The following is a 27211-nucleotide window of genomic DNA, read 5'->3' as shown; positions in this document are numbered from 1 at the left end:
CGGGTCGGTAGCAGCGGTGCGCGGGATGGAGTTGCGCCCTGCCTCGAGTTATCCTGGCGCTCTCGGGCAGAAGCCCCTGGCCCGCAAGTGGAGCGGAGCCCTCACAGAGGCCGCTCCGCCGCCTGCCGGGGTTTCGCTCCCTGCGGGGCCACTTGGTGTCACCCGCGCTCCGCGGCCAGGCCGAGCCCTCCCCCGGCACTGCCTGCAGGCGCGCACCCGCTCTGCGCATGCGTCACCACCCCGAGCCGCCGATGGTTGCCATGGTTACCGCGACCCGGAAGTGCCGCCGGGGGGCGATGGCCGCCCCCAGCCCCGAGCCGGCAGCCACGGCCCGAGGCGGGTCCCGCGGCCTCGCCGCCCCGTGAGGTCTTCCCACTGCTCTCCCACCATGGCCCGGGGGGCCGGCGAGGCGGCCGCGGAGGGGGAGCTGGTAAGGAGAGAGCTGAGGGGAGGAGGAGAAGGTCCCGGGTCTAGGCCTGCTTCGGCCCGGGCTCGGCTCAGGAAACGCTCCCGCGAGGCCCGGGCAAAACCTTGGAGCACCCCCGGGCTCGCCGGGCCGGTGAGACGGTGGCTCGGAGCGGGAGTGGGATGGCTTCTGCCTTCTCCAGGCCGCGGGACTCCGGGCTCTGCCAGTGTCTCCCCGAGTGCCCCGCAGCACGCCACAGAGGTGACAAAGTCTCAAGCTGTGCTAAGGAAGGTTTAGGCTGGACGTTAGGAAGATCTTCTTCCCAGAAGGGGTGATTAGATATTGGAATGGACTGCCCAGGGACGTGGTGGATTTGCCGTCCCTGGAGGTGTTCAAAGGAAGGCTGGACGTGGCACTCAGTGCCGTGGTCAGGTTGGCAAGGTGGTGTTGGGTCATAGGTTGGACTCGATGATCTTTGAGGGCTTTTCCAACGTAGATGATTCTGTGATTCTGTGTTGGTGTTTGTCTCCCACCCCCTCAGCAGCCAGCTGGAGGTTTTGAGCCCCTCTGGGAGCCCCCAGGTTCTGTTGTTGCCTGCTGCGGGTGGCTCTGGTTGGGGCAGTTTTGCAGGAGCAAAAGGGGCTCTGAAAGTTACCAAGAAATAGTGGTGGGGCTGTTAGTGCATGTTTGTATCCTGGCCAAGGTTTTGTTGTTACCATTTATCAAAGCTGAGCACTCTTCACGTTGTCTGATTCCAAATATGATAGCTGCAGTTAGGGAGAGATATTTCAGAATGAGACACCTTAAAATAACAAAATTAATCAGTGTGCTGCAAGGAGCATTGCCTCAGGAAATGAAAAACTGTATGGCCTGGTGTGTGAGGACACATCCCTGCCTGCTCTCAGCCAGCATGGCAGGCTCTTTAACCTGCTCTCCTTGCTCCTCTTCTACCAGCCAGGGTTTCCAAAAATACTTTATCCCCTTCCCTGCCTCTTACAGGCACAGATCAGCATCTGTCCAAAGGTTGGTGCTGAGTGCCTCAGAGTCAGCAGCAAGTGGAAAAGGTCTTTCTGTGAGGGCAGCATCCAGATAATTTGGAAGCTAAGTAGAAATTTTCCTTCAGCTGTGGATGTGCCTGCATTTGAGAGGGAGGGAAACTTGTCATCTTCCTTGCATTTGAGGTTTCTTCCCTTGGCCTGAGCACTTCTCCATTTCAATACAGGAGCTGAACAATCCCACAGCATAGCAGGGGTAGCACAGGTGAGGGAGGAAGGGAAGAGCTGGGTGAGTTGCAGCTTAAATGGTGGAGAAATTCATGCAGAGCCAGCTGAAGGTTCAGCTGGTGCAGTGTCAGGTCTCTGTGACTCAATGCAAAGTGTCCCTGCTCGTGGCACAGGGATTGAACCTGGATGATCTTTAAGGTCTGTTCCAACCCAAAGCATTCTATTGTGATGGTTCATTTCTGAAGTGACTTTCACAATATCCCAAAACTATTTGTGTAGAGCAAATGATGCTGGCTTTTGCAGCAAGAGCCCCACCATCCTTCAGGCGCTTTCATGTTTTTGAAAAATAGCTTCTTTTTGTCTTAAACAATTGATGTTTTAGCAATGGAAGAGAAACAGAGGCTTTGGTCACAGTGTTTGCTGTTTGAATTCATTGCTCTCCAGCTTTGTTGAACTGTACAAGTTTTCTGGATGTGCATTACAAGCAGTTGTTCAGTAGCAAATCTCCTGTCTGTGTTTGCAGGGAGATGACAGCCTGTCTGTGATAACCTGCCAGTCAGACAAAGCTCTGGTGAGTTTGGATTAATGCCCCAAAACCCCTCTGGAGTTCCTGCTCATCTGTGTGCTGCCTCCTGCACACCAAGCACCCCTCAGGGAGGAGAGTGAACAGTGGCACTGCAAAGGGCTTGAGTCACAAACCTCAAATTTCAGATGTAATTCTGCCTTCCAGATCCTCAGCACTGGGGGTGCAAATGCTGTTTGGCTTTATTTTGCTCTTCTATCAAGTTGTGGGCTTAAGTAATCCTTTTAGAGAATTTGAATGGAATTGAATAACTCCTTTAGCTAAAGAGTTCCACAGATCAGCCTCTACTTGGGATTATTTTGAATTTTCTGCTACTCATATTTAATATTGGTGGGAAAGGTTGCATGTTCAGAGCAAGAATTGACAGTTTATCTGCAGAATCAGACTTCAGTTGGCACCACCTTAATTCTGATCACCATTGCTATGCCCAAATCTGCATGTGCTTAATGCTGCTATTTTTCTTTTGTATAGAAAAGGTTTTGTCTTATTAGAACAAAAGATCTTCAGAGAAAATGGGAGATTAAAGGCAATTTTGAGATTATATGATATCTTAAGAGCTGAGTATTTTCAATACAGAAAAAAATCCTTTTCTCTTTCAGAAGCTAAAGAAGAAGATTTTTCACAAGCCTCCAAAGTCACCAAGTAAGTCTTCCAAAGCTTTTTAGTCTGCAATTGCAAAACCGGATACATTTGAAGGATACAGGAACTGGGAACTTTATCTGAGATAAGATCTTATTATTCTCTTCAGAATTATTCTCTGCTGTGTGCAGAACACACCTATTTGAGATCTGCTCTGTAACTTGTGAAGTCCAGCTTGTATAGGCTGAAATATTGACATTTATGGGTTGGTTGTAATTCTTGATTCTCCAGCATAATTTACTTTTTTCTCATGTTCTACCTTCTGATGGCAACCATTCTGAATTTGCTTTTCTCATTGTCTCTTTGGAGAAATGTTGATACTTGTTGTGCAGAGAGACTCTGGAATTATTGGAGCTCTCTACCATCCAGTCATAGATCTCTGTGTGTAGATTTAGTGGTTCTTTGTTTCATTTGTTGTGATGGGTTGTTTTGGTTTTTTTCCCAGTACAATTTTATTATTATTATTAGATCCGTGGTTTTAATATTGGGTTTGTCCTTTTTTTCTGGGGTTTATGGTTTTTTGCTATACTTTTCCATTTACCTTGCTTCACAGGCTTCTAGTGAATGTTTCAAAGAAGGCTTTACCCTAAAGTGTTGTTAATAACAACATTTAGATGTGCAGGTATCTTCAGGATGCCTATCCAAACTGTACACATAAATTTTTCCACAGCTGTTGAGTCATACTACTGTCACTCTGCTTTTTCTAAGCCTCTTCATTTTTTGGAATTGTATTATTTTATTTATAGTGGAGTTTTTCTGGGTTTTGTGGCTTTTTTTATGTGCCTGTCCCATTGCTCTGTATAAGCCAGTCTGGAATATGCTGTTAAATTCTATTTTTACAAGTAATAGGATTGAGTCTGGAAACTTTGAAGAACAAGACAACTAGAATTTTAGTAACCTTGAGCTTTTGAAGGCAGCACTGAGATGTTTTCTTTTGCTGTAGAGTCTCCCTACAGCTCAAGCACACAGCTGTATCCTAGAAAAGCTGCAGCTTGGAGATCTCTGCAGGGAACAGGCAGTGCTTGTTTTGAGAATGCAACTGCTGAAAACCCAAGGCAGATGTGGCTGGGATTTCTGAAACAAGGTATTAGTATAGATATGTTGTTTGCATTTATGATTAAAAGTCATTGTTGTGGACAGCTTAACATATAAACTATTAAAAAATAGATTTGTTTTTGATTAAAGGTTACACAGGAGTTAATTTCACTGTTATTTATTTGGGTGTTTGGAATTATCTGATCTTGAGCATTGGCATTTATAGAGGGAATAATTAAAAGCATCTGGAGCTTTCCGTGTTGCATTTGTTCAGAATAATTCCACAAATTTAATTCACAATTATCCCTGATTTTTGCATTTTTGTTCCATTTCTCTTGGCAGGGATGAGCCATGCTCTGAAATCAGATGCTGACACGGGGCATGTGCGAGTTAACGTTTCCAGTAGCACTCCAGAATATTTGAAGGAAGCTCTAGGAATGAAAAAGCCAAAACATGCTCGTTCTTCCAGTAATGGTAAGCTCTATAATGATGTGGTAGATAAAAGTGATTTTTTTTCCCCCTCTGAAAACACACATTGCTTAAGAAAAGCAAGAGCCATTTTAGTTTACTAAAATACATGTGTGAAAATATGATCCATGAGATACTTTTTGAGATTCCTAAATTGGTTAAGGAAGGGATTTCCAATTTTTTTGAGCAATGAATCACTATTAGCTTTCAAAACTTTTGCAAATTGCCATGCATTTGCAGCTGAAAACGTTGCAAATATAATATGGTTCAATGGGACAGCTGTAGACAATTTATTGTGACTTCAAAACATAGTTTAGGAACCATTGATAGAAACCATCTGCTTGCCTGAAATTCTATGTAATTGACTCCTTTTACTTCTTCTCTAGAAAGTGTTTTATCATGTGGTTGTGACATTAAAATCAAATGAGTTTTATGAGAAGAGCAAACTTTCAAAGTATTATTCTGCTTTTCTTACAGAACTGTAAAATTCCACTTCCATTTAAAATGACACCTGTACATATATGGGTGATTCACAGCTTCTGGCAACTTTACAGGATGATATATTTGTGCATGTTAGGCATAAATAGAAAAATGTATTCTAGACATCTTTTAGAAACCTTTTGTAAATAATGGATTTATTGGGATGAGAAGACTGTAGTCATCTGTGAAGTTTGTATTTTTCTTGAGATGGATATTTTAATATAGCAGCAGAGAAGAGAAGTAATTAGGAAAAAATTGGCTGCAAAATCTGGCAGAAGTTTCATACAGTAACACTTCCATTTCACCTCCATTTCTAAAATTAATTTCCTAGTTGATTTTTCTTCTTCTTCGAGGAAAGGAGAAAAACCTAGTTTCCACTTTGGTGCTGTTCTAGATATTTCTCTTTATCTGCAAGGTTTCTGGTTGGTTAAAAATACTTCTTTTGGATCTACTTATTTTACATACCCCTTTCTGTAGGCTACATTCCTGGAACTCCTGACTACAAAGAGAAGGAAGATATGTATGATGAAATTATAGAACTGAAAAAGGTACAGTTTCTCTGATACTACAGAAAAAGTCATGATTGATCCATCCTGTGCCTGTCCTGGCCTTAATGATCCAGAATACTTTGGTTTCTACAACTTTGGATATCCACCACATTTTTTTGCATTTGTAATGTAGGGCTAAACTGAAACTTGTTTCTGTCTAAGAAAAATTCACTGTGGTGAGATGGTTAGAGTGGGTTTTCTGTAGAGTTTGGTGCACTGTATGAAGGGTGAGGACTGGGTTTGTTGTACTCCCAAGTATTGTACACAAATACTTGGCTGTGGTTGGTTGTTTGTGTAAGGTTGCCTTTCTGTTAGAGCTTCTCCTTTTATCTTCCCTCTGTCTCCTCCCTAAGCTGTCCTGGTGTCTGTCCTGGTCCAATGTGATGGTTTTGTGTTTTGGCTGCTTTGTCCTCTTTTTCCATGTCATCTTTACCATCATAATTGGATTGGTTTTGACATCAAAATGTGTTTCCATGTGAAAACTCTGCATTTTCCTGTTTCTGAAATGTGCTTAAGATTCCTCTCCCCTCTTTTAGACAATACAAGCTCAGAAGAATGAGGGAGACCGAATGAAGACCAAGCTCCGTCGCCTGGAAGAGGAGAACAATAGAAAGGATAAACAGATTGAACAACTGCTGGATCCTTCCAGGGTGGGGATTTCTTGTGGGGATAAAAGTGGGGCAAAAGAGTAGGAGTTTGTAGTGTGGTGACTCCAAGGAGTGATGGGCTGGAATATGAGAGGTGGTGTAAAGGGATTTCTGGTCTGTGCATCTCAGATCAGCAGGCCAGCTCAGTTCAAAGGAAGATGATGGCATGTGCTATAGAAAGTTCATTTAGCACAAATACTTTTAATTTCTGAAGGTAAAATAAAAATGCTGCCTCATTAGGAACCCACTTTCTGAATATTTTGCCTGAGAGTAGAAGGGAGTTAACCTCTTGCAGAGTGATGGGTGCTTGCAGTCCTGAGACCTGACCAGGAGGCAGAAGAGCAGCCTTGTCAGGCCCTGACAAGAAGCATTTGTGGTTGTGGTCAGACTTGAATCTTACTGAATTTTTTGTGGCTGTCACTGTGTGCAGACCTACATCTTGGGAGAAATGTGCTAATAGAAAGCTGTGGGCATGGGGAGTTCAGAATTTCAGCTGTTGGGCTCTGATGTGACTGTGGAGCTGAGCAGGTTGGAAAATTCTGTGGAAAGAGCCAGCAGTAGAATAAAGTAGCAGAGTTGGTCACTTGCTTTTTCTGCTGCAGGGCTCTGAGCTGGCACGAGCTTGGTCAGAAAAGAAGACTGATAATGGATGGGTAAGAGTGTCTTCATCACTTCCTGCTTTCATTTGTCCTTTTTCCTCTTGCTAAGGTGAAACACCACTAAAAAATAAAATTAGGTCAGAAAGAATAATCAGTTAGGGAATCACATAACCTGTATCTCTGTTAGCAGGTAGGGAGTCAGTAACAAAGATCTAGAATTAACATGATTCTGGGGAGCTTTCTTTGTCATTGTTTTGAGTCTGTTTAGGCAGTATTCTCCCTATTGTTTGCTTTGATGTTGGCAAGGTAGTGGGTGATGTTGTTTTTATTTTATGGCTGTATATCCATATTGTTGAACTCATTATGAAATCAAGCATCTGATTTCATCAGTGTTCTCTTTTTCACAGGGTAGCAGATGTGTATGATTTACTAAGGACTGAAATATGTAGAATAAGTATATCTGGTTAGGTACAATTTATAAAGACAGGGCAGACAGGAATAGACCTTCTGTGAAGAGACAGATTATTCAAGGACTCACGAGCTCTTTGTTCTTTCTGTAGGTGGTTACTGGATTAAAGCAGAAGATTGTCAAGCTTGAAGAGCAGTGCAAGGAGAAAGACCACACTATTAAGTATGACTTTGAGGGGGCAGGGGGTAGAGGCTTGTATTGGATGAGCTAATAGAAAGAATTGGAAATCCATGTTATTTTTCATTTGTGTTCTATTCCTTAAGACATTTTAATAAACTCTCAAGAACATATTGGCAATTATAAGCCAAAAAATTATGAACCACCAGCTTGCAGTGTCTTTGCTGATCTGACTGGGTTCTTTTTTGTGTTATTCTATTTTCAGTGAATCCCAGGCAGACATGAAGACCAGTAGTTTGGAAGAAGTGAGGTTAGCCATGGAAACCTACTATGAAGAGGTATGTCTGGCAGGCCCTTCAGTGTGCATGCAGGACAGGAAGCTGGGCAGTTTTTGAGTCAAAGTGCAAATGGAATGTTTAAGATAAGTTTCTTGTACCTTAAGAGCACCTGTCATTGGTAGCAGGTTTTCATAGTTATTCTCACAGCTCCAGCTGTATGGAAAAATGTTTTTTTCAAGAAGATGAATGTGTTAATGAAAAAGGAAAATAAAGAACCCACTGTACATCCATAAGTGTAGTGTTGAGATGGAAGCAAATTTAACAGTAGCCTGATCTGCAGTGATGGCATCATTAGCTCTGCTACTACCCAGAGAGTCTTGTTCTGATTTTCACCTAATGAACAGATGTGTTGCTGTGCAAGCTGACATTGCTGATGCTCCTTAATGGAATCTGTTTTTCCCAGGTTCATCGCCTCCAGCTCCTCCTGGCCAAGTCTGAGACCATGAGGAAAAAGTATGTTTAATTCTTCTGCTAAAAATGTTTGCATGCATGTGTTTGACACATCACTGGAGTCCTGCTTTAACTGATGGAAAACTACTACATAGGAACAGTTTTTGTCATTTAGATTGCTGGATTTGCTTTTTCAGCACTGCTTTAGTTGGCTTCACAGCCTTGAAATATGTCTTAGTCACATTTTTTTGCTTGTAGATAGATCATTTTGTGGATCTGGAAAAATACCAGAGCTATTTAAAAAGTACAGGATAGCACTGAAAATTTCTCTCTGTTACATCTTGCCTCATGATCACACCTATTCTGGCATTACTGGCAATTGAAACAAACTCCCTGGATGTTTGGCATTTCACACTTGAGTCAGTTCTGCATCTTGCTCTGGAGTGTGTGCTGCAAAGAAAATGTTCTTGGAGTAAACATTATTTTCCTTTGGTACAGAGACCCAGATTAGTAAATTGTGTCAGAGAAGCTTGTACTAGTGCTTGTCACTTGTGCAAGTGTGGGCATGGTGATGAGGGTGAGCAGTTTATAGAGAAAATAAAAGTCAAAGCACAAAGGCAGAAGACAAAGCTCCACTAAGAGAGCAAATTAAAAGCATCACTGCAAGTGAGTGTTATTTGAGCTCAAAAAAGGGTAAGAGTGTCTTGTAGGACAGTCACATTTGTTACCACACCCCTTCAAAATATACTTGACCTTCTAGTGTTAAGTACAGACAACTGTCTTAACATTGAGTGTAATTATTTAGATTGATAGAAAAATGTGAGAACTCTTTTGAGTCGTTATTTATACTGCTTGTGTTCCCTAATTCACTGTCACTTGTGGATTGAAAACTGCAATTTGTTTTCTCACTTTTTTAAAAAAATAAATCTTTTGGCTCAGGCCTGCAGTGAACAGTCTCTCAAGGCTCTAAGCCATCACACCTAATTAATTTACAGGTGAAAATGAGTCACCAGGTCTCTTCCTTGTCCTCATTTATTCATAGCTTCAAAAAGTGGTGGTCAGGGCAGTCTCTTTCCATTACATGACTGTCAGTCTCTGCTGGAGAGGCTGAGCACTGAAATAATAAATCATATTGAAGGTCAGGACTCTGGCATATTGCAAGAGTTGTTTGAGAGTATTTCTTTCATGATGCTTGTCTCCATTAGTTCTGGCTGATGTGAATGGCATTTGGCTTCTCTTTTTCAGTGGTAATGCTGAAGTCTGGTTATTTGTATGTGAAGCTGTAGTATCCAGTTGTAGCTAGAAACTAACTAGTTAGGCTCTCAAAATGGACTGAAATAGATTTTTTTTATTTAGGTTTAGATGAGCCTAAAATAATGTCTGGATATTGTTTCTATCATTCCTGTCACTACCCCATTCTGATGGTGTGATGTGTTTTGGTTTTTGCTTTGTTTTCCCTCCTGCCTGGGACAGCTGTGGGGATAGTCATCCATGACACCTGGACAGCCTTATTTTGTTTGGTTTTTTCTTCATTTCCTTTCCATTTCTAAAAAGGAGATCAGCTAAAAATTCAGCCTTTTTTGATATGCTAACTCTAGGCTGTCTCCCCTTTTACCTTGCAATTATTCCAGCAGATGGGATATAAGATTCCTTCACAAACTGTTCTATGGTTGTCACTGGCAGTGGCACTTGTGCAAAACTAAGTCCATCAGTTACCTCAGGCCTTTACTTCCAGAAGTAAGGTTTTGGGAATTTTCTCATAGCAATAAAGAAAATATATTTCATCTCACTAAAAGTCTGTTTTGTGAACAAACATTATAACTTTGCACAACTAGAAGCTCAGATTTCTTCCCCCCCTTTATTAGAAAAAAGTTTAAAATCCCTGTAGTATATTTAAAGTTGTTTTAACTGCTTAAAAGTTGTTTAAATGCTTTCCCATTTCTGATGCTTTTCATTTTCATATTATTCTTCAAATCTGTCTCAGATCTCTCTGGGGTTTATAGACACAAAGATAATTTCTTTTACAGTTGAGCACCATTTCCAGTTATCTGAAAATACCCTTGGGTGTTGGATTTCTTTGAGAGTTATTCCATCTGTCTGTCCCTGTCTCTCTCCCCCAGTCTCACTGTTTGTTAGTGAACAAAAGCCATTCAGAGCCTGCAGGTTGGCTCTCTGTGCTGGACAGATTTTTGGAGGAATCTCACAGCTTGCTGATGCATTTTCTAAATCAGAGGTTCACAGAGTGCTGGTAAAGCATTATAAGGTTGGTTAACAAAGCAAGCAGAAAATAAGATAAATAACATTCATACAAGTGCCCTTGTTTGTGCATAAATGGAACAGAGTGGGAGAGGAAGTAAAAGTAATAAATGAATTTTCAATGTTTCAAATTTTTTGACACAAATTAAAACAGTTGTGGAAGTGTTGAGCAAGATGATCTTTGCATGCTTTTTCAGAGAAGAATAGGTAACTCCCCAAGTAAAAAAAAACATTGAGAAATGTTATTGTGGGGGAACTGAGGCTGTCAGCTCAGCCACCTGACTTGAGCAGTGAAGCTGCTCCACTCTTTCTAGTGCTGCTGCTTTGTTCTCTGCTTTTAAGTTAACTTTCTGGTTTTGATCCCTTTTCCAAGTGCAGAGGGCAGAGACACCCAGAAACGACTGAAGGCCCTGAATGCTGCTGTGCTGAGGCTCTCCAGGAACATCAGGGAAATGCAGGCTGAGAACCGCAGGCTGAAGGAGGACCTGGATCACGTGCTGACCACTTCCCCTCCTCACAGTAAAACAAAAAGTGTGTGCTGGAACACCAGTGAAGGTGGGGCAAGGGATTGGGTACGTCTGAAAGATGTGTGACAGCAGGACCCTACAAAGGGAGAAATGAGGGGGTTGTTACAAAGGTGAAGATTCAGGAGTGGCAAAGTTGGAATGAGAACCTTCTTTCAGGAGTCTGATTTCTCCAGTCAGATCTGTGTTTCCTCTGTTATTGTCCTTGAGAATTCTAAACTGGAATTGATAGAGGAAACTTTTTCAGTAGCTGAAAACTGGTGAACATGAGTGGCTTATATTGATTTCTGAGCTAATTGGTTTACAAGTCAAATATTTTATGCCCATTCTCATTTTTTCATTGGTAGATATTTAAAGTTGGCTTTCAGACATCTTTAAATGGTCTTTTGATATGGCCAGAATTTTCAAAAAGCAAGAACAATGTTGCCCCATGGATGTAGTTACATGTTTAAAGCTTTGTTATTGTATTTAGATTATAGTGAGTGGAGCAGACAGAGGCTGGTGAGGAAGATTTTGGATCTAGAAAAAGTAAGTGGTCATAGTTAAGGGGCTTTCTTACCTGTCTGGGAGCAGAAAATGCAGAACCACTGCCTTGTCCTTCAATGTCTCAGCCTTGTGCATTCTGCCTCACACACATAACCTGCTGCCTGTAGCATGAGCCCTCCCTCCCTGTTTTCTTCTCTCACACTTGTTAGAAATAGATGCACATTTTAGAATTAACCTCCACTTGATCTTTTCTCATGGCCTAAATAAAGTAATTTCACGCTAAATTTAATTTTCTTCTTTTGTGTGTGTGTTTTCCATGTGAATTTACCCTGCTTAGAAAGTGTGTGCCATGGAGAGCAGCAGGGTGTCCTTAGGTGATAGTGAGGCATCACAAGTGCTTCCTGAATCATCTTCACATTCTGTGGACCTGGACCATGCAGCATCCCAACATTTAGGTGAGGAATGCTGTCGCCTCCAGAGGCTGGTGAAGAAGCTGAAGGATGATAGGCAGGCACTTCAGAATCTGCTGCTCAGTAAAGAGTAAGTGTTACTTGTCTGGGGTGTTCTTCTGTGGCTGTGAAGTATTTCATCATTTCTGATCCTGTTGTGAAATGATGCAATAAGTAATTCACATTAATTTTGAGAATCCCTTCAGTTCTTATTTCAAAACCTTCTTTCTAATCCTATTTGCTTCATAATATTACATTGAAGAAGAAAAGCCAGAGGATGGAAAATGAGAATTTCTGCTTGTTTCTAGCACATTTTTCAAGGCTTATTTTTCTGCCAACCACACTGAAAACCCTTTGAAGGGTTATATGCTTATGCAGCACTTCCTGTTTGTATTGTGCTGTAAAAATTTGTATGTGGTTTTTTGTTTGTTTTTTTCCCCAACATGTTTTGTCCTGATCTCCCACTTTCTCCATTTAAACCTGCCTTCTGCCCTGGGGTGCTCTGTGGCTTCTGTTCACCCCCTAAGTGATTGATTTGCAGTTTGTATTCCTGGGCTGTTTGGTGTGTCAGGGCAGGTTACTCTGAGCACTGAGCAGGGACCTGCCCACAGGGAGGTGTGTTGGGGACACTCTGCCTCCTGTGTCACCTCTGAACAAAAATGCACAGTGAGAGCACTTGAGGAGGGTTTTGCTCATCAGCAATGGGTGCTTGCACTCAGTTTTGTTTAAAAGGAAAAATGAAACATTCAGTTACTTTACAAATTTAGAAAATCCAATTGATTCAGAAGTTTAAAGAAAAAATAACTACTTGGTGGAATTATGAATGTCTCAGGTATTACTGAGATTTCCTTGTGCCTTTGTAGATTAGATATCAAGCAGTTACTGCAGGCTAAGGCTGAAGTGGAGCTGGAGCTGCAGAAGTGGCAGAGTAAGATGGAAGAAAAGAGTACAGAAGAGCAGACTTTAAGGTAAAGCATTTTGTATTAATAGATCCTTTTGGAACCCAAAAAAAAAATCTCCTTAAGTATAATTCTCTTTTGAAGTGGCTCAAATTCTGTAGGAGTTCATGTGAACTGCAAGAAGCTGGGGATTCTTTTAAGCAGAAGTGTTTGGAGGGATGGAGTAACTTACTAGGGGAAGACTTCTATAGAGTGCTTTTAGAGGAAGTGGAAGACTAAGTAGTATAGTAAAAATAAGATTTAAATTATAATAAAAATTCATAAGATAAAAGGAAAATGCTTTTATGTTGGGTTCAGACTTTTTTTCTCTATGAAAATGTTGTACTCTCTTTACCTTGGCCTGTGTTTCTAGACCATTGCATCTGTGTCACTCCAGTTATTCCTTATATTCTGTACAACTGTGAGTGAGAATCCTGTGCAAGGGAGTCACAAAAAAGTGATTTCAATATTGAGAGAGGACTTTGACAAATGCAAAACTGTAGCAGATCTAAATACATTATTAATAGTATCAAGGCTACCACAGTAACCTTGAGACTTCTGAATTTTAACATTAGGCTATGCTATCCCAGATTGAGAATTGATGTTACCTGTCTGTTACTATGAGAACAGTCCTGAGCAGTTTCCCTCCTTGGCCTTAAAAAACAAACCCAAACCAACCAAGTGTTATGAAATGGGTTCAGTATTTTCAAAGCAGAGTCAACAGAAAATTTCTGTAAGCTATAAATATCTTTGCCTTTCCAACCATAGTGAGGAAATCCAGAACCTGACACAGAAAGTAGGAAAACTGGAGTTAAAACTGGAGGAGGAGAAAAGACAAATTGGAGAAGATACAGTGGAAAAGCTTAATAAGGTACAGCCACATTTTTGTTTGTGTTTTTCTTTTTTCTTTGTGTCTGATATAGATTTCAAATGGAGCTGGTAGTCTAAAGAGCTTCTACTTGTGTTTTTTCAGAGATACATTAAATCTTGTCATAGAGATAATGGTGGTTAACTCCCAATATTTGTTGGAAATAAGTTATTTCAATAGTTAACACTGCAGCTTGGGGAGTTTTTTGAAGCTGTTTTGTTTGTGATCCTCTTCGTTGCCGTTGCTTTTTTTCTTTCTCAGTGTAATATTGCAAAAGACTTAAACTTTTAAGTGTTTGGGGCTTTTCTCAAAACTTAAAATAATTAAAAAATTGTGGTTACTTTGATTTTCTTACAGCATCTGAGACCATTGCCTAATTTCAGTCTGATTTTGTAGAGAGAGGGAGGTTTTGTAGGAGTTGACAGTTAGATAAAGGATGGAGACACAGGTAAATGTGCTCCCTGGCAGACTGGCAAAAGATAAAAATCCCTTTTCAGTGATTTTTCTGCTGGCCAGGTGGTCCCTTAGGGCACAAGAGCTGTCCAGTCAGAAAACACTCACTTGCTTTTCTGTTAGGATGGAAGTGAGGTGCTTTTTCATGGGAAGATTTACAGGATGTAGAACACTCATAACCATGGAAATTGAGGGGGTTTTAATTCTGCTGCTGGTGGAACATAATATTTGAGTCAAGAATTAAGGAAGATGTCAATACAATGAAGTAAGTGAACTCCACTTTCAAGAGGAGTTTTCCTAGAGTTGAGGTGTTCTAACTAATAAATATGTTTGTGCATATATTCTGTTTATCCTGGACAGTCTTAAGTGTGGCTCTTGAATTAGTTTGGGGTTTTGTAAAATATGTCTGAACTTGATATCTCTGCAATCTTCTGTCCCTCTTCCCAGTGAGGTAATTGGCCAGCAGAGATGGATGGACACTGAAGAGCTGCTTTCAGAGGCACTGTGGCCATGTTAATCACATTTCACTAAATACTACTTGGAAATTATTACTGGGGATTTTGATTTGCACTTAAAAATAAATAGACCTTGAAATACACATAGTAAAAAATACTAATAAAAATGTCCAGTGGCTTAAGAAGGTTCTGGTTTCTGATATACTGTGCCATTCTGTAGATTCTTTTCTGTGTGTTACAGGCTCATGGATGCTAGAGGATGTTTTGAATACCAAATAACTGGAGTCTTTAAAGACAGCCAACAAACAGCTCCTTTTTCCCTCTGCAGACTATATATATTCTTGGCCAGTAACCATCCATTTATTGAAATGTTCCCATTATTTGTAATTATCACTAAGTTCCTACCAATTTCTCATTTTAATAGTAGGTTGTCATTTTTAATATGACATGATCCATTTGCTAAACTTAAGCCTGGAGCTCGGCGGCTTTAGGTTATAAATAAATTCTTTTCACAGAATCAAGAGGTTTTTTCAGAGTCTATAAAATCTCTTGTTCCTCTAGTTAAAATTTTATACCAACAAATTAAATTAGTCTTTTAAACTTGCAGTTAACTTTTGTTTGGCATGTGAGGTATGACAAGTAGGGTGGGATAATTAGGGATCAAAAGGATCAAGTGGTGAGAGGTGGAATATGCAACCACACCTAGGGAGAAATTATTGGAACAAGATCTTGTTTTATTCTTGGTTTCTTCCTTTTTCCTCTAATTAATTTCATTAAGATAGAAGAGTAGATTGATGCCAACTTACACAAGCTTGGTGTCATACAATGGCCAGCTCTCAGAAAGCCTAAAGAGATGATAATGGGGCCACAGTTGCCAGGATGAGGCATAAGAGACCTCCCTGGTTAATTAATACTTGTCTTTCCTGGAGAACTGCAAAATCAGATAACCTGATTTTTGTTCTGTCTGTTGCTAACACACAAATCTTTTCTGAGCAACAGAGCAGTGAGTTAGCAGTGCCTTAGCAATGCACAGAAAAATAGGTGTGTGCAAATGGAAACTTTTCCATTCCCATGCCCTGCTGAGGGCTGAGAGGGGGCAGGGATGTGTTTCACTCTCAGAGTCATCTCCATGATGAGTTTGAACACAAACAGGGTTCAGAACTAAGAGTTTCCTCTTGACCTTCCCTCTGTCCTGCTGGCAGGATGAGCTCTGGTGCTGATTTTCCTGAGTCATTTGTAATCTGTTCCCTCACAGCTCTGTCTTTACTGTGCTAACTCAGAGATTCTCCTTTGCAGGCTCCTCCAGTCTGCATAGTTACAGGCAAAGAAAGTCACAGGAAAGAGCAAGCAGCCAGAATTATTCAGAGATACTGGAAGATGTACAAAACCAAGGTGAGATTCTCCTATCAGGGAACAGCTATTCCCCCTCTGAATCTTATCTTGTTTTACGTCTATCCACACATCTTGAAAGATTGTTGTTTGAGTTTGGCAGGGGTCAGGACAAGTTTTCTGTGTCTTTAATTAAACTTGTATCTATTTGTGGCATTAACATGAACATTTTTCATTTCAGAAAGAAGAAGTTGCTCTGCATGAGGTGAGTGTGTTTATGACACCCAACCAAATAGTACAGCAGATTTGATTTGTATCAAAGGACAAACAGCCAAGACAATATTTGTTCTTCAGGCTGGCTATAATCTTCCTTCTGACATCCAGATTTTGTTTCATGTATTTTGTCAGTGGTCTCAAATTTTTGGTCTCTAATTTTCCATAGTTGGCACCTTCTGCAAGGTGAAAGCTTCTGAAAATTCTGAACCAAATCTGGCACCAAACAGACAATAAAGTTTTTCTAAATGTGATAACTCTAATCCTGATTTAATTTTCATTATGATGAATCTTCAGAAAGATTTGAAATAGGATTTGAAGCTTTTGCTAAGGAAAAGTATCTGTGAAAATTTGGAAGATAATGAAAAGTTTGTCACACGAAGTCATTTCTTGATGAATGTTTTGCAGAAGGGTTTTAATTAAACTGTTTTTTTCAAATAGCACAATGTAGCATCTTACCTTTGTTTCTTCCAGAGCATTAAAAATCCCACTTTCATAAATTAGAACTAATTCTAACCATGTGACACAAACATGCTGTTCTAAATGCTTTTTGTTGATGATAACCCAGTAAAATCTCTGCGGGGAGTGGAAGGCCTTGCCTTCAGTGCAATCACCACAAGGGTTGCCAGGCTTGGTTTGGTTTCTGATTGCAGCAGAGCATCTCAGAGCCCTCTGGGTAGCCAGAATCTGACATGGGAATGGCAGCATGGTGCTCTGTTGGTGAAATTCCTGCTGGTGCTGGCAGCTACAACTTCACTGCATTTGATCAGATCAGTCCTGAGCACCTCCCAGGTGGAGTTTAACCCCCAGAGCTGCCCCTGGGGGTGCAATGTCTGTGGGTTACCTTTCAGAGGAGCTGATGGCCACTTCTCTCCATGGCAGGCAGTTGTTCTGCTCCAGGCAGCCTTCAGGGGACATTTATCTCGGCAGAAGGTGCTGCTGGATGCTGGGGTGCCTGATGCAAAGTCTCACACCGAGGTAATTGTGGGGACAGGTGGGGATCCCAGCATCACTCTGTGTTTATCTTGCACTGGAAAGGACTTGACTTCCAGGCTTCATTTGCTGAATCACCTGGTGATTGTTTTAATGTGCTGGTTGGCAGCACCACTGTAATTCTAGAAAGATACTGAGCTCATTCCCTGGCTTCCCTGCTCACTTTCTGTAGTTCACACTTTTTCTTAGAAGTAAAGCTGTAAGTTCTCAGCCTTGTGGCCTGTAACACTGTAACTCTTTTTTTTCCCCTGGTTCTCCCATCAGGTAGCTCACCCTTTAATTTGGAGTGCTATTCAGAACTTTACCTGCTCTCAGAGTTCACTACTCAATCACTGGAGTAATAGATGAACTTTTTTCACCAAAGTTCAGCAATAAGAATCTGGAAAACATCTTTTATTGGACTGAGAAGTAAAGGAGTCTTGGTGAGGCATGCTCAACCTAAGACTTGGTGTCCTCTATCATGTCCAGTTTACTCAAGATTATTCTGTTGTGAATATGAAAAAATTTCCTTACAAATTGAACTTTCAGTTTCTGTAAATCATTTGCCAGATTATATAAATATCCTTTGGACCTTTAGCAGGCAATAGTTAATTTGTAATTCTCCAACCAGGTTGTCCATCTGATTGTACTTTCCATGCTCTTTGATTCTGGTAAACTGGCCCAATGTAGGAGGACTGAATACTTGGCTTGATACAGAAAATAAATCCATTTTGAAGGTTGTCTTACCTCCTTAATCTTCAAAAGGTTTCCTTCCTGGAAAATAAATGAACTTTCCTTGCAGGTGTCTGCTCTTTCATTAATTGAATGCTGATGCTTCAAAGCTTACATGATGATCAGATTTGCATTTCCTGCTGATTTAGTCTTACAGAACCTTAAAAACTGCAGACCAAAAGATGGGGATGTTTGTTCTACTGCCAGTTTCACAATCAAGAAGATTGTGAAAGATTCTGTGCAATCTGTAAAAGGTCAGTTTTCTTTAATCTGATTGCTTTGCAGAGCTCCTGCCTGTCTTCCACGTCAGACTCCTTGAGCTTTTCTTCTGATTGCAAGGAGAGAGATGAGATTGTGACATTCATCCAGTCCATTTTCAGGGCTCACTTAGCACGTACAGAATCCCTTCAGGAGAGGTAAGCCAGGAGTAGATGCTTCTGCAACATGCAATAGCAAAATCATTTTTATTACAGGAGAGGAGTATTTTGTTAATAGATTTTTAGTGTGGTTTCCTTAGCAGAGAAGGAGAATGTGGCTATTGTTAAAAAAAAAAAAGACAAGGGAGAGCTGGTTCCTGAGGAGATTCAAAAGATGTGCAACTAAAGGAGCTTTGTGGCAGCATGAGTCTTCCCATGTCCTGCTGATGTTCTCTTTCACAGCAATGTGTAGAAGTAAAGTGAAATAATTCCCCTGTGGAACAGAAAGGTTACTGTTGTTATCACAGAGATTGCTGATACATTTGCTTAACTGTGATTCTGAAGCCCTGACCTGTGCAGGTGAAGGGTTATGTGGAGGAAGAAGAGGGAGAAGCTAGAATGCCATCCAGTCACTTAGCTCAGGCAGGGATTTGATTACTGCTTAGGTTTGTGGTGACTGTGTCTTGAAAAATGCTTCCTTTCTCTCCAGGGTTTACTGCTCTGAAAGTTTTTAGTGCCAGCTGCCATGGTTACAAGGAGAGGTACATGGCTGTCACCTCTGTTCAGTGTCTGGGTTCACTTCTGCAGGTGATAGAGCAGCAACACAAGAAACTTTGCAGCACAGCCTGTGAAGAGAGACTGCAAACACTGCTCTGTGCCTCATGCTCTGAGTGTGTCTCTTTGCAGGTCCTCTGTGCCCAGTACCCCCAGTGAGAAAGCAGATCCTGCAGGTCCCACCTCAGAGAAGAGACCAGGCTCAGCAGCACTCCAGGGATCTTCAGTCCCCACATCTCCTCTTCCTGGTAATCTCCCTGCCCTGTGTTCAAAAGTCTGGGTGTTTTGAGTGGGTGCCTGCACATTTTTATAAAGAACATCTGCATGTGCACACACATGTGCAGCCTTGTACTCCATGTGGGTGGCTTCCTTTGGTGGCATGTTGCTTCTACTGGCACGTGCAGTTCCCTGCATAAAAAATAAAAGCTCTGACAGTCTCAGCACCAGCTTCTTCCCAGAGCTTTGTCTGTCCCAGCTGTGGTTTGGAAGGTCTCTCTGATGTAAGTGGTAATTATTGAGGGAACATGGTGTTCCCCTCTATTGCCTCTCTGCTTCCTTTGCAGCCCTGTAGCTGGAGTATGGTACTTCCCATCACATTTTGGGCCCTCAGCCATAGCCAAGCTGAGAGCATTTCCACCACCCTGACTTAGTTTCTGCAGAAGACAGACAGACATCTGCTAAAAAGAGCCATCCTAGGCAGCCATGTGCATTTGGTCATGGTGTTTTCAGCAGTCTTCAGTTGCTACAGTAAGGGGAAAGATGAAGTCCTGGATAACCTTGCCAGCAAGTACTGCTGTAATACAAACTGAGAAAATCTGTCTCTTTTATGGCTCTTGTGCCTTTTGGTTTTCTTCTTGGATTCCTTATTGCTGTTTGTGAGAAGATGGAGTTAAAGCCAAAGAGGCTTTCAGGAGGATGTTAGAAGTACTGAGTAAGAAAGACAAAGCAATGCTGCAGATAAGACAGCCTTAGACATGCAGCTTCAAGGGAGTTAAATTAAAAAGAGCTGGTTCTGTCCAGAGTGGGACATTTGAGGCTTTTATGGACCAGCTGGGGAAAAAAGGAGCAACTTTGATTGTGACCTGAGAAACCCTGGCTCAGTTTTTTTTGTCAATGAAAAGCTCTCAGTCCCTGCAGGCTTGCTCAGAGACAGAGAATGCTGTAAGCAGTGAGGCTGTTTCTCTAAGATAGGAGGTGGGGAACAAGCCAGATTTGCAGGGCTTGTGAAAACAGAGGTAACACTTCAGTGGAAGAAAATGTGTTTAAGAAACTTCACTGTGTTCCATATTCAGAGGCACATTCTGCTTTGTGAAGGAAGTGCTTGCTTCTGAAGATGTTTGAGTTTTGAGTGGCTTTAATTATGTCTGGTGATAGTATCCAGGAAAAAAAACAATGCTGCAGCACCTTGATTTGCCTGAGCTCTACTGCAGTAGTCATTATTGGCATGCTCACTAAAGCCAGGGTAAATTCTGCTCAAAGAGAAAGAAGGACTAAACATTTAAGGGATTCTAGGACCCACAGAAGAGGGTAAGATGAGGCAAGCCCAGTGAACACAGTCATATGAGTACCAGCAGGGCACAGTCATTGTCTAGCTATGAAGTCTCCTAAGCTAAGTTTTATTGCAGATTATGATGACAAGTTGATGAGTGAAGAAGTCCTGGGATAGTTTATACTGGAAGAGAGACAGAGGAAACCATACTCTGAAACTTTCTTCCTTGCAGTCCTTTCCTGGTGAATATCAAAAAGGAGTGATTGGGAGCAGAGCAGGTTTTGTTTGCTGCTGACTTTATCGGTGTGGGAGATGTTTTCAAAGTCTGGGATGAGGACAGAATGTATCCAGGTGTTCTGTTGAGAGGCACACTGGGGATGTGCTTCTGTAACTGCACAGCTGCCCAAAAGTCTGCCTGGCACTGAGCTCTCTGAAGTATTAGAGCCTGGTGCATGGGAGTGTTTAACCAAAATCTCCCAAAAGATGAATTAGGAAAAGCCTCCTAAAGGAAGGAGAGCATCCTGGTGTAAATGCAACCCCTCAGGCATCTGTTTGGTTTTTTGCCATGTGGATTTATGTAGCTTAAACTAAAGTTAAAGTTAACTAAACGTGCACCCCTGCCATTCTGAGCTCATGACTGATAGAAAAATCCACTGGCAAAACTGGGGTTTGTTGGTAAATTGGGATTTCAGTGGTCATCCTGCAGCCTGGGAAGGATGTGAGACAAGGAGCTTGTTGAGCAGCTGAGTGATTTAAAAGCAATCAGATTCTTACAGCTTTAAATCATGCAGCTGTTGAACAAGTTCTTTCTTCATTTGTCCCAAGTCCAGGCTTGCATTTCATGACCTCTAGGTCTTGAAATGATCTTAAGCTTTCAGTCAATATCTGTATTGCAGTAAATCATTTCAATTCACTACCCCTTTGGCATTATTTGAAGAACAATGGGGAAGATGAAAATGTGTTTTTAAAACCTTATACATCTGCTAGAATGAATGTATATAATCCTGGTGTGGCATTGCAGATTTATAATTCATTGTTTGCATCAGGTTAGATAGCTCTGTATTTTCTAGGAAAAGAAAAACAGTTTTTAAAAAGTTTATTCAGTGCTGCTTTGCTTGTCTTCAGGACCTGGAGATTTTAGAAAGCCATTTCTGCTGTTTCCCATGAAATGAAAGAGAAATTAACAATTCAGCCTGTGAAACTTGGTGTTGTGTTTTGTTTTGTTCTGTCAGGGGAGTGACAGGAAGGAAGAATATGTTCTGTACATGCACAGCAATCTTGATTAAGGGCAGTGTTTCTCTTTGCATATTACTGGCCACTCTGGCTGCAACTGTTAACTTCATTTCAGGCTCTTTTGGAATCCTAATGAATTTACATACAACCCTTAACTCATATCAGTGCTTAGCCTTCACATGCACCAAGATCAAGTTGAAATCAAACTGAAAATGAGGACAAGAAAATCTCATATGTCAGGAGCAGTATATAATCAAGAATTATTTGAATAATATGAAGCTATTTCATATAAAATATGTTTATTCTTAGAGTTGCTTCTTTGGCTCCCATGCCTGGTTTTGGCAGTTCCCTTTGCTCCTCCATATCACCAGTGCTACTATCTCATAAATCTCCCTGAAAAACTCTGGCATTATGTGTTGACTGGTGGAGAGAAGATTTTGACTTACCTAGAAAATCTTGTGTTTCCTTGCTTTTTAGGCTGAGGTCAGTGGCATATAATGGCTCCCTGCATCCCCCTTGCCATTCACAGGCTCTGTCACTCTTTTTCTATCCCAGGGCCAGTTGTGGTCCCTTTTCATCATTCCATGTTCCACTTTCTGTGTGTGCCTGCTCTTCCAGACCAGGATTTTTTTTTTCCTGTGTCAGGAATCTCTTATTTCACTACAAGCCCTGTGGCAGGTCTGTTGTCCCTGGATAATATTCTCTGTGTGCCCTCCAGTTCAGGTCAAAACCTCAGACTGTGGCTTCTTGCCAGTTTCCTCTTTCTACCACAGGTTGTCTTGATTTGTTTTCTTCTCTGGGAGAGTCTTTTCAGAGAATTTATGTTTGAAAGTGAAAAATAAGTGGAGCTGAGGGAAGAATATTGTGCTAGAAGGTATTAATAGCTGAGGGGAGGATATTGTACTGGAAGGTATTAATAGCAGTCATCATTTAGTTCCTACATCTCTTGCACAGGGGTTATGAGCTGCTGGTTCTGCTCTTCCTGTGTCAGGGACTTTGTACATATTCATTTTATGCCTCTGATTCTCCAGTGTTTACTGGAATCATCAGGAATATCTGTTCACAACCTGAACACTTCTTCAAACATTGGAATGGTTGAGATGCATAGAAACACATCCAGGAAAATAGCAAAGAAACAAAATTTTTAAAAAGGGGGAAAACCCTATGGTGTAGTCTCTGTTTTTATTGTCATTACAGTAGAACAGCATGTGAACAATATTTTGGGGGTTTTACATGTGTAAGGGTTTAAGACAGTGACTTTTTTTTGCACCTATTTCCCTTTGTTCCACCTATATCTGAGTCAAGTTCTCATTGTGACCTCTCTGTGTAGTTTAAGCTTGGATCAATTTTTCCTTTTCTGGCCATTTAATAAATGTTTGCTTTTAACCTGCAATGGCTTCAGTATCAAATGGCTTTACTTGGAGTGTGTGACCCCTTGCAAAGATTGCAAGGCAATCAGAGAGCTCATGCATGGTCAGTGTGTCAGCTCAACCCTTGCTGTGCCCTGTGCTCATTAAAGAGGAGCACAAAGAGCTCCATGCCCAAAAAGACCACAGTCACCCATAACTGCATGACTCCAGGTAAACTTGGGAGCTTGCTGGCTCAGAGCATAGCACAGTGGCTCCAGGGGTTTGTTTTGGTCGGTGCTGTGTGTTGATGAGCTTGTTTGCTGGAATCCTTTCAGGCAGGTCCTGCTCTGCTCCCTGTGTGGCCCCGGACGAGGCTCACTCCGATGACTCCGACGACGTTGTTGTCCCTCCCTTGCTGCAGGTGAAGAAAAGCCCCACCCACTTCTAAGGTTTGCTAACAGGCTCTGGTGGTCTGGGATTATTTGCTTCACCAACAAAACTATTTGTACCAAGATCAAGCATATCAAAGATGGAAAAGGGGGGAGTATCAGCCCCTTTTTAGTGACAGTTCACATGATTTCAGCCACAAATGAGTAATTCTTTGATGTTTTCTCTGCAGACTTTATGACTAAAAGCCACTGACTGACTGTTAACCTTACCCTCCTGGTAGAGAGAGTTTGGATTTATAAACTCAACCAAACACTTTAATATTTTTTATGAGGATTATAAATTCAGTTGCCAAATTTAAATGAAAGCAATAAAGCCTTAAGATGTTTAATGCCAAACAAAGTTTTGTTTCAGGTCAATAACATAATTTGTTTAATCAGAAAGTGGTAAATGACATAACTCAGTTTTTAGCCCAGGTATGCAAAGGGGTACAACTGGTATTTGTTATCTGTGCTTTACTATTTAAAATTTTTATTGTATCATATTTTAATATCTTTCTTTTTATTTTTATATTGAACATTTACAGTCTGTGCAGACCTTGTAAAGGCTTTTAGAAAGCCATTTCTTTGCCATAGGACTATTCTAGGCCCACTGTATCAGCTGGGTTTTCTTATTTATTGACCTTTTCCTGTGTGTGTATGATGACATCTGTGGTACTGCTTTGTGTGGAAATGTCTGATGACATAATCAGCTTTGGGGATTTGTCAGGGCAGGTGTGTATTAGCAGCAGTGTGCTCTGAAGGGATACCCTTGTGAGTGTTTTTTCTGCTTAAAAAGTCACAAATTATTATGTGTGTTTTGCAGGGTCAATTCTTAATGTGTAAAAATATTTGACATAGGAGATAGAACTGTCTGGAATGCTCACCTGGCTACATTGCTCATATCTAATTGAGGCAGTTTGGTTAGGCAGCAGAAGTGGTAGGTTGGATTATAACAGAAATTAGGACTGCCTCCAGAAAAAGCACTCACAGTGTGATTTTCCATGGAAAGACCAAAGGCCTGATGGGCTGTTGAGGATTTCATCAGAGGGGGTCTTTCCAGATCTCTGCAGACTGTACTTTTTGACTGGATAGTTCCTACTGTTGCACCAACATCCTTCAAAGACATTGAAATGTGTGTGGGTTGTTTTAAGGTGAGCTAGATAAATCATGATACTTTTTGGAAGGGGAAATTAATTTTACGAGCACGTGCTGAAGGTTTTCTGGAAACACTAATGGTTTCTTTGTCATCAAAGAGTAATAAAGTCTCCTGTAAACAGAAAGCACACTCTTAAATATAAGATCTTTATCACCTTTTCTAAATTAAAAATCAGTCACCACTGTTTCTCAGAATACCAATAAGTCAGGGCTGTCTCAGTTCTGTGATTTCAGTGGAGACTATCTGAGGCTTATCATAGTTTGTGCCAGTACTTAGAGCCAAAGAGGAAACTGGATGGCTGCAGCACAATGCAGCTGATTTCATTTAATCCCCTCGGTGGAAATGCTGCCTGTGCTATTTCCAAAGGCAGTTTTGGGAGCTCTCCATACCCAAAGCAGTCTGAAGAATGTCATTTGCACTCCCACTGGGTAAATTTTTCCTGCTGGTGCTTTGGTCACATGACTGTCATCTGCAGGAAGGATAAAAAAATATACATAGAAGAAAAGGGATAGAATCCTTCTGGTGGAAGCTGGGATATGTTTCTTTCTTTTTCTGGAAGTCACATTAAGAAGAAGGGTCATTTTGCTAAATGGAAGCAGTGCTGTACTGAGTAGTAGTGTATAATATTTCAGGTCTGTAACTGTGACTCTGTCAGGGATCTCTCCAGAGAGTAACCAGAGATGAGGCCTGACACATTAAAGTCAGAGTGTGTAATGTGTCAGGACCAAGGCTGATACCAAATACCTGCCTGGCTGTCATCCTATAGGGAGGTACTGGGGCAGCAAATGCAATAAAGAAAACATTCTTTTACTTTACTCTGCTGTGATGAGCAATGTGGCAGTATTAGGAAGTTGATACAGAGCAGAAGGGCTTGTGTTGGAGTGAGCATGGCCAGCAGCAGCACTGTCCAGAGACAAATTCTGGGATTAATGGGAGATAGGAGCTTGGAGTGACCCAGACACAAACAGAAACCAGGGTGAAAAGAAACAAGTGTTCTCTGGGGTGAATCAAAATGTGTCTAAAACTTTCTAAATTTGGGAGTGTAGTCTCCCAGCTATCAAAGATCTGATAACTAACATTGAGATGGCCTGCAAACTCATACCTTACTTTGGAAGGTAATTATGTGTTCACATCAGGAGCTTGGTGTGGTCCAGAAGGAAGGGAAGCCTGCACACTATCAGCCTTAGGTGTTGTTCTGTTGTACACTGTGATGGAATGTGTTGGAGGGAGTAGTGATTGACCCTAGGTTTGGTCCTGTGGTTATCTATCTGAATGCCAGCACCCATAAATCTGGGAGGAAGTGTGGCACAAAGAAGGAAGAAAAAGTTAATTTTTGAATAAATGGCGTTTTCCTCAACAGAGAGCTGAGGACAATAAAAATCAGTGAGACTCAAATCTGCCAAGATAGGCCCTGTACAAACACACTGTTTCTGAAAAACACCTCTGTAGAAAGCCCTGGAAACCTTGTGGGGGTGTCAAGGCCTTGAATGCAAATGAAACTCCCCTGTATCCAGTGTAATCTAAAAGCACACTTTCCATCCTGTCAATATGGAATAATGTTTCTGACTTAAAACCATCTGCAGTTTGCAGCAGTGTTAGTTAGAGATTGTGTGTGAGTGCAGAGATCTGACTTTAATGGCATGTTATCTCTCTTGATCTCTTTTTGCCCTTAAGTGCCTTTGCCTGTAAATCTTTACTGAGGCATCAAGACCTGAAAACTCTATTGTTTCCTGCATAGCTCTAAAAATAATCCCTGCACAGGCAACTTCTAATGTAGTCAAAATGGAAAAGGATTAATCTTGGCATATGAGAGCACCATTAATTTTTATGATCTTTTTAATATTTAGAACTGTTCAAGTATTTTATATAATTTATTTTGGGATCTTTGAAAAGCTAAAACAATTGCAATGAATTTTCTTTGAACTGTTGAATTTTGAAATAAAGTTTATAACCGAATGTTGATGTGTTTCTTCTGCCACTGCTGTATTTTCATTGCCCCTCTGGCCTCTGCTGCACTCTCCTGTTTTCTCTTTGCACCTGGGCTGACCTTTTATCCCTGATTTCCTGAATGGACAGTAACAAGATAACTGAAACATGTAAGGTGTGAAATTTCTCTTCTTTTAGTGCGGGTTCAAGGTTTTCCCATCAGGAATGAGCAGTGTTCCTGACCAAAACCTGGTGGAACTGAAAGAGCTGATGGGTTTTTGCTTTAAAAAACTGGTCTGGCAGCAGCTGAGGGGTGCAGGAGACTACAGAGTGCAACAGTTTACTGACAGTGTATCCTCCCACCTGGGTTAATGCTGCTGTTTGTGAAGCTCTGGAAGGAGCTGGGACATGTGCATTCTTTTCCAGGTCCACTGAAAAAGCCTTTAAGGACTCCCTAAAGAAGCCTTCTGCTGGTTTGTGGCAATAGAAGACCCTGCTGTGAAAACATGGGAATCCTGCAGTCATCCTCCTGTCAAGCAGAGTCCTTGGGGTAGGACTACAACAGCTATGAGAGTACAAGATGAGACAGTCTTTGTTGGATGATTTTATTAATTAAATTTCACATTTTTTATTCTTTCCGCTCAGCTCTACTGGCATATGCTCTGGATTTCTTATGAGAAACTTCAGTTTTAAATCTTAAACACCAGAGGTAATCCATGAGGCATGAATGGAAAAATTTGGTATTATTTCTTGGAGCAGACTGGTCTTGAATTCAGAAAGCAATTAAGCATTCACACTTAGTTATATTAAGCCATAATTTGTCTGCAGCTGAAGTTGGAATGCCCTTGACTCTTGCAAGCTTTGCAGCATCTCTCTGTGGTAGGTTTGTCAGCTAATGAATTGCTTTCCTCATACAAACTTTTTAAGGGGAGAAAAAAAGTTTCATTCAATGGGCAACATTAACACCTGCAAAGAGCAAAGT

The 27211-nt window shown here is 41.2% G+C and overlaps 1 protein-coding gene across 5 annotated transcripts; it reads left to right on the top strand.

Moving 5' to 3' along the window:
* Positions 1–11: 11 nt before the first annotated feature.
* IQCE (IQ motif containing E) lies at positions 12–26873 on the top strand. Of its 5 annotated transcripts, none has more exons than XM_059861774.1 (23): positions 12–430; positions 2153–2200; positions 2812–2854; positions 3795–3935; positions 4229–4360; positions 5312–5382; positions 5919–6032; positions 6632–6682; positions 7189–7259; positions 7480–7552; positions 7956–8005; positions 10572–10753; positions 11195–11250; positions 11546–11748; positions 12521–12625; positions 13364–13466; positions 15668–15763; positions 15942–15965; positions 16856–16951; positions 17963–18093; positions 18781–18896; positions 23055–23140; positions 26656–26873. In XM_059861774.1, exons 1-23 carry the CDS (start codon positions 26–28, stop codon positions 26662–26664), a joined length of 2406 nt encoding a protein of 801 aa, XP_059717757.1. In that variant the 5' UTR covers positions 12–25; the 3' UTR covers positions 26665–26873. The 5 variants fall into 5 exon arrangements, with proteins under 5 accessions (XP_059717757.1, XP_059717756.1, XP_059717758.1 ...); XM_059861773.1 differs by having other exon boundaries at positions 23055–23168; XM_059861775.1 differs by lacking the exon at positions 26656–26873 and having other exon boundaries at positions 10572–10729; positions 23055–26259.
* The last annotated feature ends 338 nt before the right edge of the window (positions 26874–27211 follow it).

Source organism: Haemorhous mexicanus, chromosome 17, assembly GCF_027477595.1.
Source record: "Haemorhous mexicanus isolate bHaeMex1 chromosome 17, bHaeMex1.pri, whole genome shotgun sequence".
Classification (NCBI taxonomy): domain Eukaryota; kingdom Metazoa; phylum Chordata; class Aves; order Passeriformes; family Fringillidae; genus Haemorhous; species Haemorhous mexicanus.
This window is presented reverse-complemented; position numbering and strand designations above follow the sequence as displayed.